The 18087-nt window shown below is 40.7% G+C and overlaps 1 protein-coding gene across 3 annotated transcripts in view; it reads left to right on the forward strand.

Annotated features, from left to right (window-relative positions):
- LOC140741484 (SH3 and cysteine-rich domain-containing protein 2-like) overlaps positions 1-18087 on the forward strand; it is a 233126-nt gene that overhangs the window by 100108 nt on the left and 114931 nt on the right. For all 3 annotated transcript variants that reach the window (XM_073071729.1, XM_073071730.1, XM_073071731.1), the window contains exons 2-3: positions 3591-3891; positions 17058-17155. In XM_073071729.1, the coding sequence (XP_072927830.1) occupies positions 3591-3891; positions 17058-17155 (399 nt within the window). The remainder of the gene's footprint in view (positions 1-3590; positions 3892-17057; positions 17156-18087) is intronic.

Consider the following 18087-nt stretch of genomic DNA (forward strand, 5'->3'; position numbering starts at 1 on the left):
GCTTAAATATGAGCAATCATATGGCCCTAATCTGCACTCAATACTTGTAGTAATTCATTTTGTGAGCTTCTGTGAGACACTCAGCTTGATGGAATATGATATAATTGCATATGTGGTGTTATTTTTGTGCTTCGATTCTATTCGTGTGTACTGATTGTTGTGTAGCTTGCATAGAGGCCCTGCTATTGTGTGGAATTAATTCAACACTGGGCTCAATCACGTGGAGCTGTACACCTACATCTGGAAAAGCTAATTCAAAAATCTCCTGGAAGAACACACACAAAATAATGCAGAAACTCAGCAAGTCAGGCAGCACCAACGGAGGGGTTAAACAATTGATATTTTGGGCCAAGACCCTTTATCAGGACTGGAAAGGAAGGGGCTGAAGCCAGAATAAGGTGGTGGGGAGAGGGGAAGGAGTACAAGCTGGCAGGTGATGAGGAAGATAGTGGGTGAGGGAGATGAGAAGCTGTGAGGTGATAGGTGGAAATAAAAGGCTGAAGAAGAAAGAATCTAATCGGAGAGGACTGTGAAACATGGAAGGGAAAGAGGGGAACCATAGGGAGGTGATGGGCTCCAGCATTTTGTGTGTGTGTTGCTCAAAATTTCCAGCACCTGCAGAATCTCTTGTTTATGATAATAAGACAATAAGGCATAGGAGCCGAATTAGGCCATTTCGACTCTGCATTTCCATCATGCTGATTTATTATCTGTCACAACCCCACTCTCCTGCCTTCTCCCCATAACCTTTGATGTCCTGACTAATCAAGAACCTATCAACCTCCACTTTAAATATACTCAATGATCTGGCCTCCATTGTCATCCGTGACAATAAATTCCTAGATTCCCCACTCTCTGGTTAAAGAAATTCTTCCTCATCTCTGTTCTGAATGTACATCCCTCTGTTCTGAGGCTCATCCTACACTCCACACACTACAAGGAAAATCTTTTCCATATCCACTCTAGATAGGCCTTCCAATATTCAATAGGTCTCAATGAGATTCCTCTCATTCTTCCAAACTCCAGCAAATACAGGCCTAGAGCCCTCAAAACCATTCCCAACACAAGTAGTACATGCGAGCTTAATTTCCACGTTTAAGAGAAGTTTGGATAGGTACATGGGTGGGAGGGGTATGGAGGGCTATGGTTCCAGTGCAGGTCGATAGGAGTAAGCAGTTTAAATGGTTTGGCATGGACTAGATGGGCCAAAGGGCCTGTTTCTGTGCTGTACTTTTCCATGAATCTATAAATGCTCCTCATGCATTAACCTTTTCATTCCTGGAATCATTCTTATGAATTTCCTCCAGACTCTCTCTAATGCCAGCACATTAGTACCTCTACCTATGTGCCTATTCCCTTTTTTGGTAAGAGGTTTTTAACCCCCATCCCCCCTCGCCTCCCATCCCCAACACTTCTCATTCTCTTGGATACCCACTTCTGGCTTTTGACCCACTCTCAACTTCTTAGTTTCCAACTTCTGAAGTGGCATCAACTGTCTTGACTTCTCCACTCCACTCACCCAATCAAAACTTGCCCCCTTCAAATGTGCAATTCTCCTATCAGTTTGAACCAATCCCAACCTCTGCATACAGTCCAGTTGAAGGGTCTAGACTCTCATTTCTCTCATGCATACTGCATGACATGCTGAGTTCCTCCAGCATTTTGTGTGTTGCTCCAGACTTCAGCATCTGCTGTCTCTTCCATCTCCATGGTATCATGAATGGTATAGTTCCTTGCAACTCCACAGTAATTTTCCAGATTATAAAATAAAGTTTATATTCTGTGAAATTTAGATTAAGAGATGATCTGGCCAATGCATCAACCAGTGGATCTGTAATATTTACTATGTTGTTTTGGACTAAAAGCAGAGATGAGTTTAGAAAGAACATAGAAATCTACAGCAAAGTACAGGCCCTTTGGCCCACAATGTTGTTCTAACCATGTAACCTACTCTAGAAACTGCCTAGAAGTTCCCTAGTGCATAGCCCTCTATTTTCCTAAGCTCCATGTACCTATCTAAGAGGCTCTTAAAAGACCCTGTTGTTTTTGCTTCCACCGCCGCCACCGGCAGTGCATTCCACACACCCACCACCCTCTGTGTGAACAACTTACCCTGACATTCCCTCGGTACCTATTTCCAAGCGCCTTAAAACTATGCCCCTTCATGTTAGCCATTTCAGTCCTGGAGAAAAAGCCTCTGGCTATCCACACAATCAATGCCCCTCATCATCTTATACACCTGCTTCTGAAATGTCTAGATAGAGTAGACGTGGAGAGGATGTTTCCTATACTGGGGAAGTTTAGGACCAGAAAAGACAGCTTCACTATAGAGGTTTGTTCCTTTAGAACAGAGATGAGGAGGAATTTCTTTAGTCAGAGCTAGTGAATCTGTGGAATTCATTGCCACAAATGGCTGTGGAGGCCAAGTCACTGGGTATATTTAAAGTGGATGTTGATAGATTCTTGATTACTAAGAGTGTCAACGGTTACAGGAGAAGGTATTAATAGGCTCAATGGTCTGAATGGCCTAATTCTGCTCCTATGTCTAATGGTGTTTTGGTCTAAGAGTGATTAGGAAATGTTTGGATACCCTTCTGCAAAATAATAATTTGCTCTGAGTCAATTAAGTTTGAATCTGAGATTGATTTTTTTAATAACCAAAGTTATGGGGATTTTGGGTCTGATGACTGGAGGAACTGGGGCACAGACCAGCTTTTGTCTCATTAAATAGTGGAAAAGGCTGAAGAGTCTTTGTGATTTCTGTTTGTCCCTCTGTCCCACTCACCTGGTTCCGGTCTATTAAGCAGCACAAGTTCAAGACTCCTTCTCTATATGTTCATAGTTGAGGACTTTTGAGGGAAATGGCTTCCAGAGGCTGTACAGTCAATAACCAGAGGACAAGGATTTAGTGAATTTGGTAAGTCAGCAAGAAGTCAGTCAAAGTCAAGTTTATTTTCATAGGCACAAGTACATTTCTACACGGGAATTAGTCACTTTCAGCAGCATCACAGGCACATACTGTAGTGTCAGAGACACATTGTTCACAATAAAAAACTATTCACTTTTTTGCATTATTTCTTACAATTAGAATAAAAAAAGGTCAATGGTACTGTACAGTAGTCATAGTGTGATACTGTGTGTGGTAGGATTCATTCTATGCAGGTTGATTCAAGAACTGAATGGTTGAAGGGAGTCATTGTTTTTTTTCTTTCTTAACTGTATTTCAACACAATAAAGGGTTAAATGTAATATCTGGAAGAATAGGGCAGGTAAGTTCAGCAATAGCTTTCAAAAAGGGAGGAGGTGATAAGTGAGGGAATTAAATCCAGGTGTAAGGGAAAGAGCAAAGAATGGGGTTAATGGGGCACAATCCTATACACTGTACTCTAATTCTGCTTGCTATAAATATTGAGTTAGAAAGGGACAAATTGTCAATTCTCTAATTGAGCAAAGACTCATTATAGTAAATCTTATTTGATTGTATCGGGGATATTGGTAGGAAACCAATCCATCTTAACAATGGTATCTGTTATTTGGTCCTCTTCCATAAACATTGGTGGTCTTCATAGTACTTTTATTTTTTTCTTTAGTTTCAACGATTAAAGAGATCCCTTTCCTTCAAGACCATCCTCAGAAGCAAGAGCGTTGAAAATTTCTTCCAACGGTCCAACAGTGATGTGAAATTCCCACCAGATATCCTGCCTCCTCCACCTACTCCCCCACCAACTCCACCCAGTTCGTTCCAACAAGCGGACCCCGATGTTAACGAACCATCAGCAAGGAAATCCCACCAGGACATTCTGCCCCTCAAATCAGTAAGGATGCACAACTTTCAAGAATTTGTCTTCAAAAAGCCCACATTTTGTGACATCTGCCATCACATGATTGTAGGTATGTTTCATGTTAGCTGTAACAGCCATGAGCATCAGATTTACTCAATAATAATGGCTGGGTTTGTATGCAACATTTTATAATGCATCGTTGCATCTGCAGTTCATCATCAACATTAATTGGTAAGCAATACTTATTCAGTAACTATGTAGTTCTAGAAATTTGACTCTACATTCTAGCTGGGTGTGGCTATTGTTTGCCGTCTCTGCTAGTGTCCTGTTTGGGTTTTAAATGGAAGGTGTGGCTTTGTAATTGTTAATACAAGAGGTTCTGCAGATGCTGGAAATCCAAAGTAACACACACAAAATGCTGAAGGAACTCAACAGGTCAGGTAGCATCAATGGAAATGAATAAAGAGTAGATGTATCAGGCTGAGACCCTTATCTAAGAAAAGATATGCTGGCATTGAAGAGGGTCCAGAGGAGGTTCATGAGTGATTCCAGGAGTGAAAGGGTTAACATATGAAGTGTGTTTGATTCTGAGCCTGTACTCATTTGAGTTTAGAAGAATGAAGGGGTCTCATTGAATACTGAAATTGAATATTGAAAGGCCTGCATAGATTGGATATGAGGAGGATGTTCCCCATAATGGGAGAGTCTAGGACCAGAGGGCACAGATTCAGAATACAAAGATATCCCTTTAGATCAGAGATGAGGAGATTTTCTTTACCCAGAGGGTGAAATTCATTGCGACGGACTGCTGTGGAGGCCAATTGATTTAATGTGGAGGTTGATAGGTTCTTCATTAGTAAGGGCATCAAAGGTTATGGGGAAAAGACACGTGAGTAGGGTTGAGAAGGATAATAAATCAGCCTATATGGAATGGCAGAGTGGACTTGATGGGCTCCATGTCTTGTGGTCTTATCAGGACTTGATCAGTACTGATGAAGGGTCTTGGTCAAAATGTTGACTCTTTATTCCTTTCCATAGAAGCTGCCTGACCTGTTAGGTTCCTCCAGCATTTTGTGTGTGCCTTGTAATTGTTGCTCTCTCCACGATGTTCAAATTTTCCTGGTGTGCACAACAACAGTGGAGCAATGTATTCTGTGCCTGCCTTGGTAAATGCATGTGCTTCTTATATTCCTGATAATTTTTAGCAGACATTGAATTTGAATGACATAGAAATTTTGGAGGAGAAATGCGACTTGTCCAAGTGCAACTGATACCTGTGTTTATGCTTCATACAAGCTTTCCCCCATTCCAGTTTTTGAAGAAGAGAATGAAGAGATTGGATCTGGAGAGGATGTTTTCTGCAGTGTGAGAGTCCAGGATAAGAGAGCACAGCTTCAGAATAGAAGGCTATCCCTTTAGATCGGAGATGAGGACGAATTTTAACACAATATTTGGTTGTAATATGGAATGCACTGCCAGCAGATATGGTGTTGGTAGGTTCTACTGACACCTTAAAAAAGATTTGGATAAATAATGAGGGGAAAAAAATGTCAAGCCTGCAGGAAATGGTTGGTGAGTGGAATTGGTAAAAACTGACTGCAGACATGATGGGCTGAAAGGTCCTATGCTGTTGCTTTAAGATGTGCAGTAAGTTCTGATATCCTTTGTCTTAGACTATAAGAGCAGAAAATATAGGAGCAGAAATAGGCCATTCACCCCATCAAAGCTGCTGCACCATTCCATCATGACTGATTTATTACCCCTCTCAACCCAATTCTCCTCATAATCTTTGACACCTTTACTAATCAAGAACCTATTAAATTCTGCTTTAGATATACCCTTGGCCTTCACAGTTGTCTGTGGCAATGAATTCCACAGATTCACCACACTCTGGCTAAAGAAATACCACCTCATTTCTGTTCTAACTAATGGGATTTTATTCGAATTTGAGGCTGTATCCTCTGCTCCTAGACTGTCCCACTATAGGAAACATCCTCTCCATGTCCACTCTATCTAAGCCTTTCAATATTCAATAAGATCCACCTCATGCTTCTAAACTCCAGCAAGGCCCAGAGCCATCAAACACTCCTCATATGTTAATCCTTGGGATCATTCTCATGAACATCTTATCTTCATCTAGGATGGCCTTATATGGTTCTAGTATTTGACTCAATGAGCCCTGTGGAAGTAAGTTCAACCATCTAAACACTAATTGGATAAAGCTAGGAACACAAAAAACCTACAGCACAATACAGACCCTTCAGCCCACAAAGCTGTGCTGAACATATCCTTACCTTAAAAATCACCTAGGGTTACCATTAGCCCTCAATTTTTCTAATCTCCATGTACCTGTCCAGGAGTCTCTTAAAAGACCCTATCGTATCCGCCTCTACCACCGTCCCCGGCAGCCCATTCCACACACTCACCACTCTCTGCGGTAATGAAAAAAACACTTACCCCTGACATTTCCTCTGTACCTACTTCGAAGCACCTTAAAACTGTGCCCTCTAGTGCTAGTTATTTCAGCCCTGGGAAAAAGCCTCTGACTATCCACACGATCAATGCCTCTCATCATCTTATACACCTCAATCAGTTCACCGCTCATCTTCCATCACTCCAATGAGAAAAGGCCAAGTTCACTCAACCTGTTCTCATAAGGCATGCTTCCAAATCCAGGCAACATCCTTGTAAATCTTCTCTGCACCCTTTCTATGGTTTCCACATCCTTCCTGTAGTGAGGTGACCAGAACTGAGCACAGTAATCCAAGTGGGGTCTGACCAGGGTTCTGAATAGCTGCAACATTACCTCTCGGCTCCAAACTCAATCCCACAGTTGATGAAGGCCAATGCACTGTATGCCTTCTTAACCACAGAGTCAACTTGAACTCCATCTGCCGCTTCTCAGCCCAGTTCTGCACCCTATCAATGTCCCACTGTAACCTCTGACAGCCCTCCACACTATCCACAACACCCCAAACCTTTGTGTCATCGGCAAATTTACTAACCCATCCCTCCACTTCCTCATCCAGGTCATTTATAAAAATCACGAAGAGTAGGGGTCCCACAACAGATCCCTGAGGTACACCATTGGTCACTGACCTCCATGCAGAATATGACCCATCTACAACCACTCTTTGCCTTCTGTGGGCAAAAGCCAGTTCTGGATTCACAAAGCAATGTTCCCTTTGATCCCATGCCTCCTTACTTTCTCAATAAGCCTTGCATGGGGTACCTTATCAAATGCCTTGCTGAAATCTATATACACTACATCTACTGCTCTACCTTCATCAATGTGTTAGTCACATCCTCAAAAAATTCAGTTAGGCTCATAAAGCACTACCTGTCTTTGATAAAGCCATGCTGACTAATCCTAATCATATTATGCTTCTCCAAATGTTCATAAATCCTGCCTCTCAGCATCTTCTCCAACAACTTACCAACCACTGAAGTAAGACTCACTGGTTTATAATTTCCTAGGCTATCTCTACTCACTTTCTTGAATCAGGGAACAACATCCACAACCCTCCAATCCTCCGGAACCTCTCCCGTCCTCATTGATAATGCAAAGATCATCGCCAGAGGCTCAGCAATCTCCTCCCTCGTCATCCACAGCAGCTTGGGGTACATCTCGTCTGGTCCTGATGACTTATTCAACTTGATGCTTTCCAAAAGCTCCAGCGCATCCTCTTTCTTAATACCTATATGCTCAAGCTTTTCAGTCCATTGTAAGTCATCCCTACAATTGCCAAGATCCTTTTCTAGAGTGAATACTGAAACAAAGTACTCATTAAGTACCTCTGCTATCTCCTCCGGTTCCATATAAACTTTTCCATCGTCACACTTGATTGGTCCTATTCTTTCATGTCTTGTCTTCTTGCTCTTCACATACCTAGTTTTTTTGAACCTTTCGTAAGCTTTTATTTTCTTCCTGATTAGATTTATAGCAGCCTTTGTACACCACGTTGCCTGTATCCTACCATCCTTTCCCTGTCTCTTTGGAGTGTACCGATGCAGAATTCCACGCAAATATCCCCTGAACATTTGCCACATTTCTTCCATGCTTTTCCCTGAGAACATCTGTTCCCAATTTATGCTTCCAAGTTTCTGCCTGATAACTCAAAGGAAATCCATGCAGTCACAAAGAGAAACTCCTTTGCGGCAGCAGTGGGAATTGAACCCTGATTGATGATTGCTAACACTGTAATACAATGCATTCAATGCTATGCTACAGTGCCACTCAGTTGGAGCATTTGTCAGTATTTAAGGCCATGTCTTTATTAACTTGCAATGAAAGTGGGAGCATTATAAATCTTTCCCTTTGAGCAAAGAACAGATTGTACTGATGTTGCCAAATTAGGTTTCCTGAGGCAAACAATTTTTTTTTCTCACAAAGCTTTGTAAATTTTTAAGGGATAGTATTAAAATATTGTGGAATAAGCTAGGATTCTGAGGAAGCAACACCCTCAACTGTGGGTGATGGCTTCTCTATTGGAGCTGAAACACCTGCAAACATTTTGCCAAGCTTGGTGATCCACAACTTCCACTAAGGGATAGGATACTGGCAGCGCCATAGTTACTGCAGCAGTGATAAAATAGATGAAGGAATATAGTTAATGGGACAGGGACATCCCCTCAGGATGTCCTAAGGACATCTTGTAAGGATCTCCATTGAGCTCTTGGACAGGCTTCACTCACCTCAATGCTGAACTAACTCCACAGCCTCATTTTCGGGGACTCTGCAGCTCATGTTCTCAGTATTATTTGTTTACTATCTTATTATTTGAACAAAATATCCTCTTTTGCACATTTGATGTTTGTTGGTCTTTGTTATGTGTAGTTTTTTGGATTCTATTGTATTTCTGTGTTTTCCTGTGGGTGCCAGCAAGAAAACTAATCTCATGATTGTATATGCCATACATACTGTACTACATTTTGATAATAATTTACTTTGAATTTTCTTTCCGAGAATCTGTGGCACAGTAGCATAGTAGCTAGCATAATGCTTTACAGCATCAATGATCAGGGTTTAATTCCCGCATTTGCCTGTAAGAATCTTGCACGTTCTCCCTGTGACCCGGCAGATTTTCTCCGGGTATGCCTGATTCCGCCATGTTCCAAAGATGTACAAGTTAAGATTGGTAAACAGTGGCCATGATATCTTGGTGACGGAAGCATGGCAGCATTTGTGGGCTGTCACAGCACATTCCTGGACATTCCTGGATTGTTGACATAAACATTGCAATTCACTGTGTGTTTCAATGTTTTGATGTACGTGTGATAAATAAAGCTTGTCTTTATCTTTATAGTTCTCCAGCAGTTTTAGACAGGCATCAGTTGTTCTACCTATCCGTTGTTGGAAGCCAGATTAGATGGTGTGCAATTGATGTGTGCTGCCAATCCTAGAAATACATTCAACTCCTTTTAAAACTCTCGTTTTAAACCCATCATGTGCCTTGAATCCACAAATACTGCAGATGCTGAAAATCTGAAACAAAAGCAGAAAATGCTAGAGCAAAGCATATACAGACACACACATACCCCCTGCCTCACCCCTACTACCGCCCTTACCTGGAGGAACTCAGGAGGTCAGGCAGCATCTACAGAGGGAAATAATCTTGAAATTTCAGGCTGAGACTGATGCAGGGTCTCTAACTAGAAACAATCAGCTGTTTATTCCCCTCCATAGATGATGCCTAAAGAGATGAACAATCATTTTTCATTGCAATACCTCAACACTTTTGACACTTCTCTTAAAGAGCAAACAGGACCTCTCGTTTAACATCTCACAGATTGCCAGAACTTGAGGGCTGGAGTTATAGGGAAATGTGAGCAGGTTAGAACCAAGTTCCCTGGAGTGTAAGAGAATGAGGGGAGATCTTGTATACAAAATTGCAGGATATAGACATAGTAGCCTGGGGACAAAGGAGATGGATTGTAGGTTAATGTTTCAGGCTGCTGACTTTCCCTGGATTTGCAGAGTTTTAAAGTTGCCTGTCACATGGCAGACAGGCTGAAAGTTGCAGTATCACTATGGGAAGATCTGGCAGTTACAGAGGAAGCAGGGTGATGAAGGAGAAGGGGATGTTGGGTTGCAGAAAAGTCAAGTACCCTAAAGGGTACAGTAGTTCCATCTTCTTGCAGCCTTTGTGAGCAATGGAAATTTTACAAAAAATGTAATGATTCAATTTTTTTATACTACTCTTCCAATTTTCCAATGAATAAAAGCAGATGAGTCATGGAGTACCACAGCTTGGAAATGGGCCCTTTGGCCCATCTACTTCAAGTTTACCTGGTCGTCTGCCTAGTCTCATCTATGGACCATAGCCCTCCATACCTCTCTCATCTATGTACTTATCCAAAAATTTCTTAAGTGCTGCAATTAAACAAACATACTGCTTTTGCTGGCAGCTCATTCCACACTCACAGAGAATGAAGAAATTCCCCCTCAGATTCCCTTCAGTATTTCACCTTTCACCTTAAACCTATGACTTCAAGATTTTATTTTATTTATTTTATTGACATACAGTGTGGAACAGCCCATTCCAGCTCCCAGATCCGCACCTCCAGCCTGATGTAATCCCAGCCTAATCCTGGGACAATTTACAACCTACTAGCCAGTACGTCTTTTGGACTGTCAGAGGAAACTGGAGCACTGGAGGAAACCCATGCAGTCACAGGGAGAGCATACAAACTCCTTACAGGCAGCGACAGGAATTGAACCCAGGTCACCTGTACCGTAAAGCATTGTGCTAACCTGTACACTAAATTCTGTCCCAAGTTCAGGTCCCACCCAACCTGAGGAGATAAAGGCCTGCATGTATTCACTCATAACTTTGAATATCTCTAAGTCTTCCATTATTTCCTTCACTCCAGGGAATAAAGTTCTAACCTTTCAACATTTCTCTTATAACTAAGGTCCTGCCAGCAGCATGTAAGATGTTAAAAAAAAGGTCCTGTTTGCTCGACAAGAGATATAAGACTATAAGACGTAGGAGCAGAATTAGGCCATTTGGCCCATCAAGTCTGCTCTGCCATTCAATCATGGCTGATCCTTTTTTTAACTTCCTCAACCCCATCCCCCTGCCTTCTCCTCATAACCTTTGATGTCATGTCCAATCAAGAACCTATCAATCTCTGCCTTAAATACACCAAGCAACCTAGCATCCACAGCTGCCTTTGCATCTCAGGGTTTTGGATTTTCTCCCCATTTAGAAAATAGTCTGTACATTTATTTCTGTGACCAAAGTGCAAAGTCTATTTTTCCAACATTGTATTTCATTTGCTACTTCCTTGCTGATTCTCCTAATCTGTCTGTCCTTCTGCAGCCTGTATCCTCAACACTACCTGCCCCTCCACCAATCTTCATATCATCTGCAAACTTGGCAACAAAGACATCTATTCCATCATCTAAATCACTGTTATACAGCATAAAATGAAGTAGTCCCAACATCAACCTCTGCGGAACACCACTAGTCACTGGCAGTCAACCAGAAAAGGATCCTTTTATTCTCACTCACTGCCTCCTACCAATCAGCCAATGCTCTAACCATGCTAGTAACTTTTCTGTAATACCATGGGCTCTTAACTTGGTAAGCAGCTTCATGTGTGGCTCCTTGTCAAAGGCCTTCTGAAAGTCCAAATATACAACATCCACTGCATCCCCTTTATCTATTACAATGTGTAAACTCCTCAAAGAGTTCCAAGATTTATTAGGCAAGATTTCCCCTTAAGGAAGCCATGCTGACTTTGTCCTAACTTGTCCCATGTCACCAGTTAGTCCATTACCTCATCCTTAACAATTGACTCCAACACCTTCCCAACCACTGAGGTCAGGCTAACTGGTCTATAATTTCTTCTGTAGCCTTCCTCCTTTCTTAAAGAGTGGAGTGACATTTGTGATTTTAGTCCTCTGGCACCATGCCAGAGTCCAATGATTTTTGAAAGATTGAGTTGTGAGCATGCTATGTTGGTGCCAGAATCGTAGCGACATTTGTGGACTGCCCTAGCACATTCCTAGGACTGTGTTGATTGTTGATGCAAAATGATGCATTTCACTCTGTTTCAATGTGGATGTGTCAAATTATAAAGCTGATCTTTACTCCTTCCAGTTCGTGTTATATAGAGCCTTGGAGAGACTGTGTCTGAGTTATTATGTATGTTGGATCTTCATATCTAAAGATGATCATGAATGTGAGAGAGGGAATTCAAAGAAGATTCACCAGTTGGATTCCTGACATGGAGTCCTTGACTTATAGAGGAAGGGTTAAGCAGACTGGAGCTATGCTCTCAAGTTTATAAGAATGAAATGTCATTTAGGCATTTAAAATTCTTATGGAAATCAATAGTAAAAGGAGAGATGTTTCCTCTGGTTAGGATTTCAGGGGTAGTGTCCATTCATAACCAATGAGAGAAAATAATTTATCATATGCCCAAGTATATGAATGCACAGGTGCAAAGAAAAACTTACTTGCAATAGCATAGCATCATATAGCATCAGAGAAGCAGCATTCACAAGAAAAAAAACATAGATTAAATATAAATTGTACAGAATTTTCAATTATTTGATTTTTCTTAATCATGTTCTAATATGTTAATATTTTTGGGAAAACCAGGAAAATCTAACATTCATAAAAACACATTCTGCCGGTGCTGGAAATCCAGAGTAATACATACAAAATGATGGAGGGGTTTGTGTTGATCAGGAATGGGCCACAAGACAAAGGCAGGAAAAAATGAACAGTATAAGACTATTACTCCATAAGATATAGGAGCAGAATTAGGCCATTTGGCCCATCGAGTCTGCTCTGCCATTTCATTATGGCTGATCCAAATTTTCCTCTCAGTCCCAATCTCCTGCCTTTTTCCCCATATCTTTTCATGCCCTGACCAGTCAAGAATCTCACTCTCTACCTTAAATATACATGCAGACTTGGCCTCCACAGCTGCCTGTGGCAAAGAATTCTCCAGAGTCACCACTCAAAGGCTAGAGAAATTCCTCCTCATCTCCATTCTAAAAGGATGCTGCTCTATTTTGAGGCTGTGTCCTCTGGTCTTAGACTCTCCCACCATAGGAAACATCCTTTCCACATCCACCCTATCAAGAACTTTTACCATTTGATTGGTTTCAATGACATCACCCCTCATTCTTCTGAATTCTAGTGAATACAGGCCCAGAGCCATCAAATGCTCTTCACATGACAAACCATTCAATCTTGGAATCATTTTCATGAACCTTCTTTTGAACCCTCTCCAATTTCAACATGTTCTTTCTAAGATAAGGGGCCCAAACCCTTTCACTATACTCCAAGTGAGGCCTCAACATTACATCCTTGCTTTTGTATTCTAGTCCTCTTGAAATGAATGTTAATATTACATTTGCCTTCCTCACCACAGACTTAACCTGCAAAGTAACCTTTAGGGAATTTTGCACAAGGACCCCGAAGTATCTTTGCATCTCAGCTTTTATGTATTTTCTCTCCATTTAGAAAATAGTCAGCCCTTTCATTTCTTCTACCAAAATGCATGACAATACATTTCCCAACACTGGATCCCATCTGCTATTTCTTTGTCCATTCACCTAATCTGTCGATATCCTTCTAAACTTCCTCAAAACTACGTGCCCCTCCACCTATCTTCATATCGTCTGTAAACTTTGCAACAAGGCCAACAATTCCATTATCCAAATCATTGACTTATAATGTAAAAAGAATAGTTACCGACACAGACCCCTGTGGAACACCACCAGTCACTGGTAGTCAGTCAGAAAAGGCTCCCTTTATTCACATTCTTTGCCCCCTGCCAATCAGCCACTGCTTTATCCAGGTTAGAATGTTACCTGTAATACCATGGGCTTGTACCTTGTGAAGCAGCCTCATGTCTAGCATCTTGTCAAATGGCTTCTGCAAATCCAAGTGCACAATATCAACCAATTCTCCTTTGACTATCCTTGTTAATTCTTCAAAGAATTCCAACAGATTTGTCGGGCAAGATTTTCCCTTAAGGAAACCATGTTGACTACGGCCTATTTTATCATGTGCCTCCAAGTACTCTCCACTTCCCATATCTAAAATTCTCATAACCCAGTGGGCGGAGAATGTTTGGAATTCTATATCCAAGTGGTCTGAGTTGGATCAGCTGCTCAGTATATTCAAGAGAAATATTGACTGATTTTTAAATATTCGGAAAATCTGGCATCTGTTGTTAGTACAGGAAAATGGTGCTGAGATAAAAATCAACGATGAGCTTATTGATTACATTCTGGTCACATTCTGTAAATGTTGGAAATCCAGAGTAACAGACACAAATGATGAAGGGTCTCGGCCTTCTCCATAGATGCTGGCTGACCTGCTGAGTTCTTCCAGCATTTTGTGTATGTTAACCCAGAACAAATTCTTGGGTTACCTGTCAGTCTTAAGTCATCCGTGATAAACATTCAAACTGCTAGGTAGTTAAATTTATTGACAGCAGAAAGGCAGAGCTTTTGTGGACTCTTAACAAGACAGCCAAGATCTTACAACATAGAGTGAATCCATAACAACTGACCTTCAGTGATGTAGGCTGTGTGACCATGCTGCCTGGAAGCATCTAAGAGGAGAAAAGCGAAATATTAGAGATACAAAGGCTGATTTCTATCTTCTATAATTTAAAAGAATAATAATAGCAAATATATTCACTCCTGAATCTTCTAGTTTATTAATGCCCTGGTCTATCACCATCACAAAATTTGTTTGCACCGAGAGCAGAGGTGAGATCCTCAGCACCAGAATCTGTGAGACCAACATGGACTAGGTTGTAGGCAGACAGCCTATTGATTCTCCCCACAACTGATCTGATTGTGCCTTTGGTTCCACTTTCTTGCCTGTTCCCTGAACGTGTACTTCATTGTAGTCCAAAACTCTCAGCCTCAAGTATATTCAATGCCTTTGCTGCCACAGCATACCGGGTGGAGAAGGATCAAGGATCACCTTTATTTATCATGTACACTAGTGCCCACTTTATTAGATACAAGAATGGAATTTGATCTGGTGTTCTGCTGCTGTAGTCCATCCACTTCAAGGTTTGATGTGTTGTGCATTCACAGATGCTCTTCTACACACCACTGTTGTAACACATGGATATCTGAGTTACCTCCATCTTTCTATCAGATTGAACCACTCTGCCCATTCTCCTCTGACCTCTCTCATTAACAGGGCATTTTCACCCACAGAACTGTTGTTCACTGGATGTTTTTTTTTCCTTTATCGCACCATTCTCTGTAAATTCTGAAAACTGTTGTGCATGAAAATCCCAGGAGATCAGCAGTTTCTGAGATACTCAAATCACCCCATCTGACACCAATAATCATTCTACTGTCAAAGTTACTTGGATCATATTTCTTTCCCATTTTGATGCTTGGTTTGAACAACAACTGAACCTTTTGATCATGTCTGGATGTTTTTTGTGCTTTGAGTTGCTGCTACATGATTGGCTGATTAGATATTTGCAGTAATGAGCAGGGGTAGCTAATAAAGTGGCTCCTGAGTGTACATAGAAATTTGCAGAGTACGTGATGCAACAAAAAACAACATTCAACAATTATGAAAAATTATATAAAAAATAAATTTAATGGTTAAAGGACAGATATGGAATAAAATACATAAATACCATAATGTAGTTACAATGTAAGCAGCATTATACAAGTGATATAAAGTTTTTACAGTGCAGTGCCTGAGGTAATAGAGAGTGGGTGAGAGGCTTACTAGAATTATCGATCCGAGTAATTGCCTGTGGGAATTATAAGTAGAACTATAAAGGAATTATAAAGGTTCCCGCTCTCTGAGAGAAGAAATTTTTCCTTGCCCCTACCTTTTTTATATCCATCTTGGAGAGCATTCTGACTTGTTACATCACCATCTGGTATGGAGGCACCAGTGCACAGGATCATAAAGTGTCTTTGCCCAAAATGTCGATTGCTCATTCGCCTCCATAGATGCTGCCTGACTTACTGAGTTTCTCCAGCATTTTGTGTGTGTTGCTCATACATTTGAAAGACTGTTTTTTTGTTCATTTGATTCTGTGAATGTTATGATTATCCACTTTGTTCTATTTAACTTCCTCTGACTTAAGTTCCTTGACAAATGCTTACAAAAAGTTGTAAACTCAGCCAGCTCCATCGTGAGCACTAGCCTCCCCAAAATTGATGACACCTTCAAAAGGCGATGCCTCAAGAAGGGAGCATTCATTATTAAGGACCACAATCACCTAGGTTATGCTAACGTCAAGGAGGTGGTACAGAAGTCGGAAGACCCACATTCAACGTTTCAAGAACAGCTTCTTCCCCTCCGCCATCAAATTTCTGAATGGACAATGAACACATGAACACTATCTCACCATTTTTGCTCACTTTTTTCACTAAATTTTTAATATATCTCATTGTAATTGATAGTTTATATTGCAACGTACTGCTGCCACAAAACAACAAATTTCATGACTTATGTCAGTGATATTAAACCTGATTCTGATCCTGAGCAATTTCACGGATAGGAAAGGTTTAGGATATGGGCTAAATACAGGCAAATGGATTTACTCAGAAAGGTATCTTGGTCAATGTGGAAGAGTTGAGCCAAGGCGTCGATTTCCTTGCTGTATAAACGTATAGAATTTTAATCTAGAGAACTGACTCATTTCACAATGACATTAGTTAATCAGGAATGGTGAGGGGAAGGAAGACTTGTTATTAGTAATAGATAAAGCTATTAGATTAATATTTTCAAAATCCTTCAGCTTCACAAATCTCCTTCTTGCCTTATAGAGAATTTTTTTTCAGATCAATGACCTTATTAATCATGTATATTGAAAGGCCTAGATAGAATGGACATAGAGAGGATGACCAGGGAGCACAGCCTTAGAATACAAGCATGTACCTTTAGAACAGAGATCAGGAGGAATTTATTGAGCCAGAGGGTGATAAATCTGTGGAACTCATTGCCACGAGCTGCTGTGGAGGCTAAATCAGTGGATATATTTAAAGCTGAGTTTAATATACTCTTGATCAGTAAGGGTGTCAAAGCTTATGGGGTAAAGGCAGAAGAATGGGGTTGTGAAGGTTAATAAATTAACCATAATTGAATGTCGGAGCAGTAACAATGGGCCAAAGGACCTAATTCTGCCCCTATATCTTATGGGGTGGTATAAAGCCATACTGCAGTCATTTTACTCTATGTTAAATGTTGATCCTACAGTTTGCTCTTTTCACACAGATGGAGTAGCAATACTTTTGCTGTTTTCTGTTTCTAGGGTATTCAAAACGTGGATGGCGATGCAAACTCTGTAAAATCAATGCTCACCCACAATGTGGAGAGGATGCGTGCAGGCAACAGTGTGTGGGGAAATTGGTGAGTGCTGTCCAGAGTTGTTACATTTGCACTGATCGTCCATGTGAAAAGTGGTCTAGTTGTTGCATATTGGATGCTTGAAAGCTTCAAGATGTAAGCAAATACAAAATCAGCCTCTTTAAAATAAATCTGCATTGATTATTTTCCCCGTTGTACCAACATTTATAGTGGTATAGAAATTCAATGAAATTAACACATTTGTAAAGGAAATTGGGGGAAAACATCGCATGACTTCAAAGTTAAACTATTGGGACAAATTCTCAGGATCTAAATTATTTATTGGAATTCATAGAATCTGTAAATACACAAAAGAGACCATTTGGTCCATCATATCTGTGCCAGCACTTGATCTATAGTAATGCCCTGCTATCTGTCTGAGTCTGCGGCCAGGCATTTCTTATTTCAAACCTGACACATTTGGGATGAAAACATAGTTTCTACCAATTACTTTAAATCTGTGACCCCTTTGCTAAAGGAAATATATCCTTCCTCATTTCTTTATTGAGGTCCCTCATCTTCGTACTAGTCAATTAAATCTCCCCATGGCTTCTACTACTCTTAAAGATAAAAACACAGTAACAAATGATTAAGGAATCTATTCTGCTCTTGATCTTTCCATCAGTACTAGTAATGAATATTAATATACATTCCCAGCTCAGTTAATTGTGCTGTACCATTCTGGGGATGAAATATAAATAAGGGATCTCATCAGTCCAAGTACTGACTATATCTGATGCATGCAACCTTCTGCATGAGGAGCTAGCAAAGAAACAGGTACAGAAGGCTTTACATTTAGTTTGGCATATCTTGCCCATTGGTAATAAGGGGAGGATCAAGGGTCAACATTATTCTCTGTATACAGTTACATGTATTAGGAATTTGCTGCAGTGTGTTGGCACAGCATGCAATGTAAATGACAACATTCTAACAAT

Source organism: Hemitrygon akajei, chromosome 18 (genome assembly GCF_048418815.1).
Source record: "Hemitrygon akajei chromosome 18, sHemAka1.3, whole genome shotgun sequence".
In the NCBI taxonomy this organism is placed as follows: Eukaryota; Metazoa; Chordata; class Chondrichthyes; order Myliobatiformes; family Dasyatidae; genus Hemitrygon; species Hemitrygon akajei.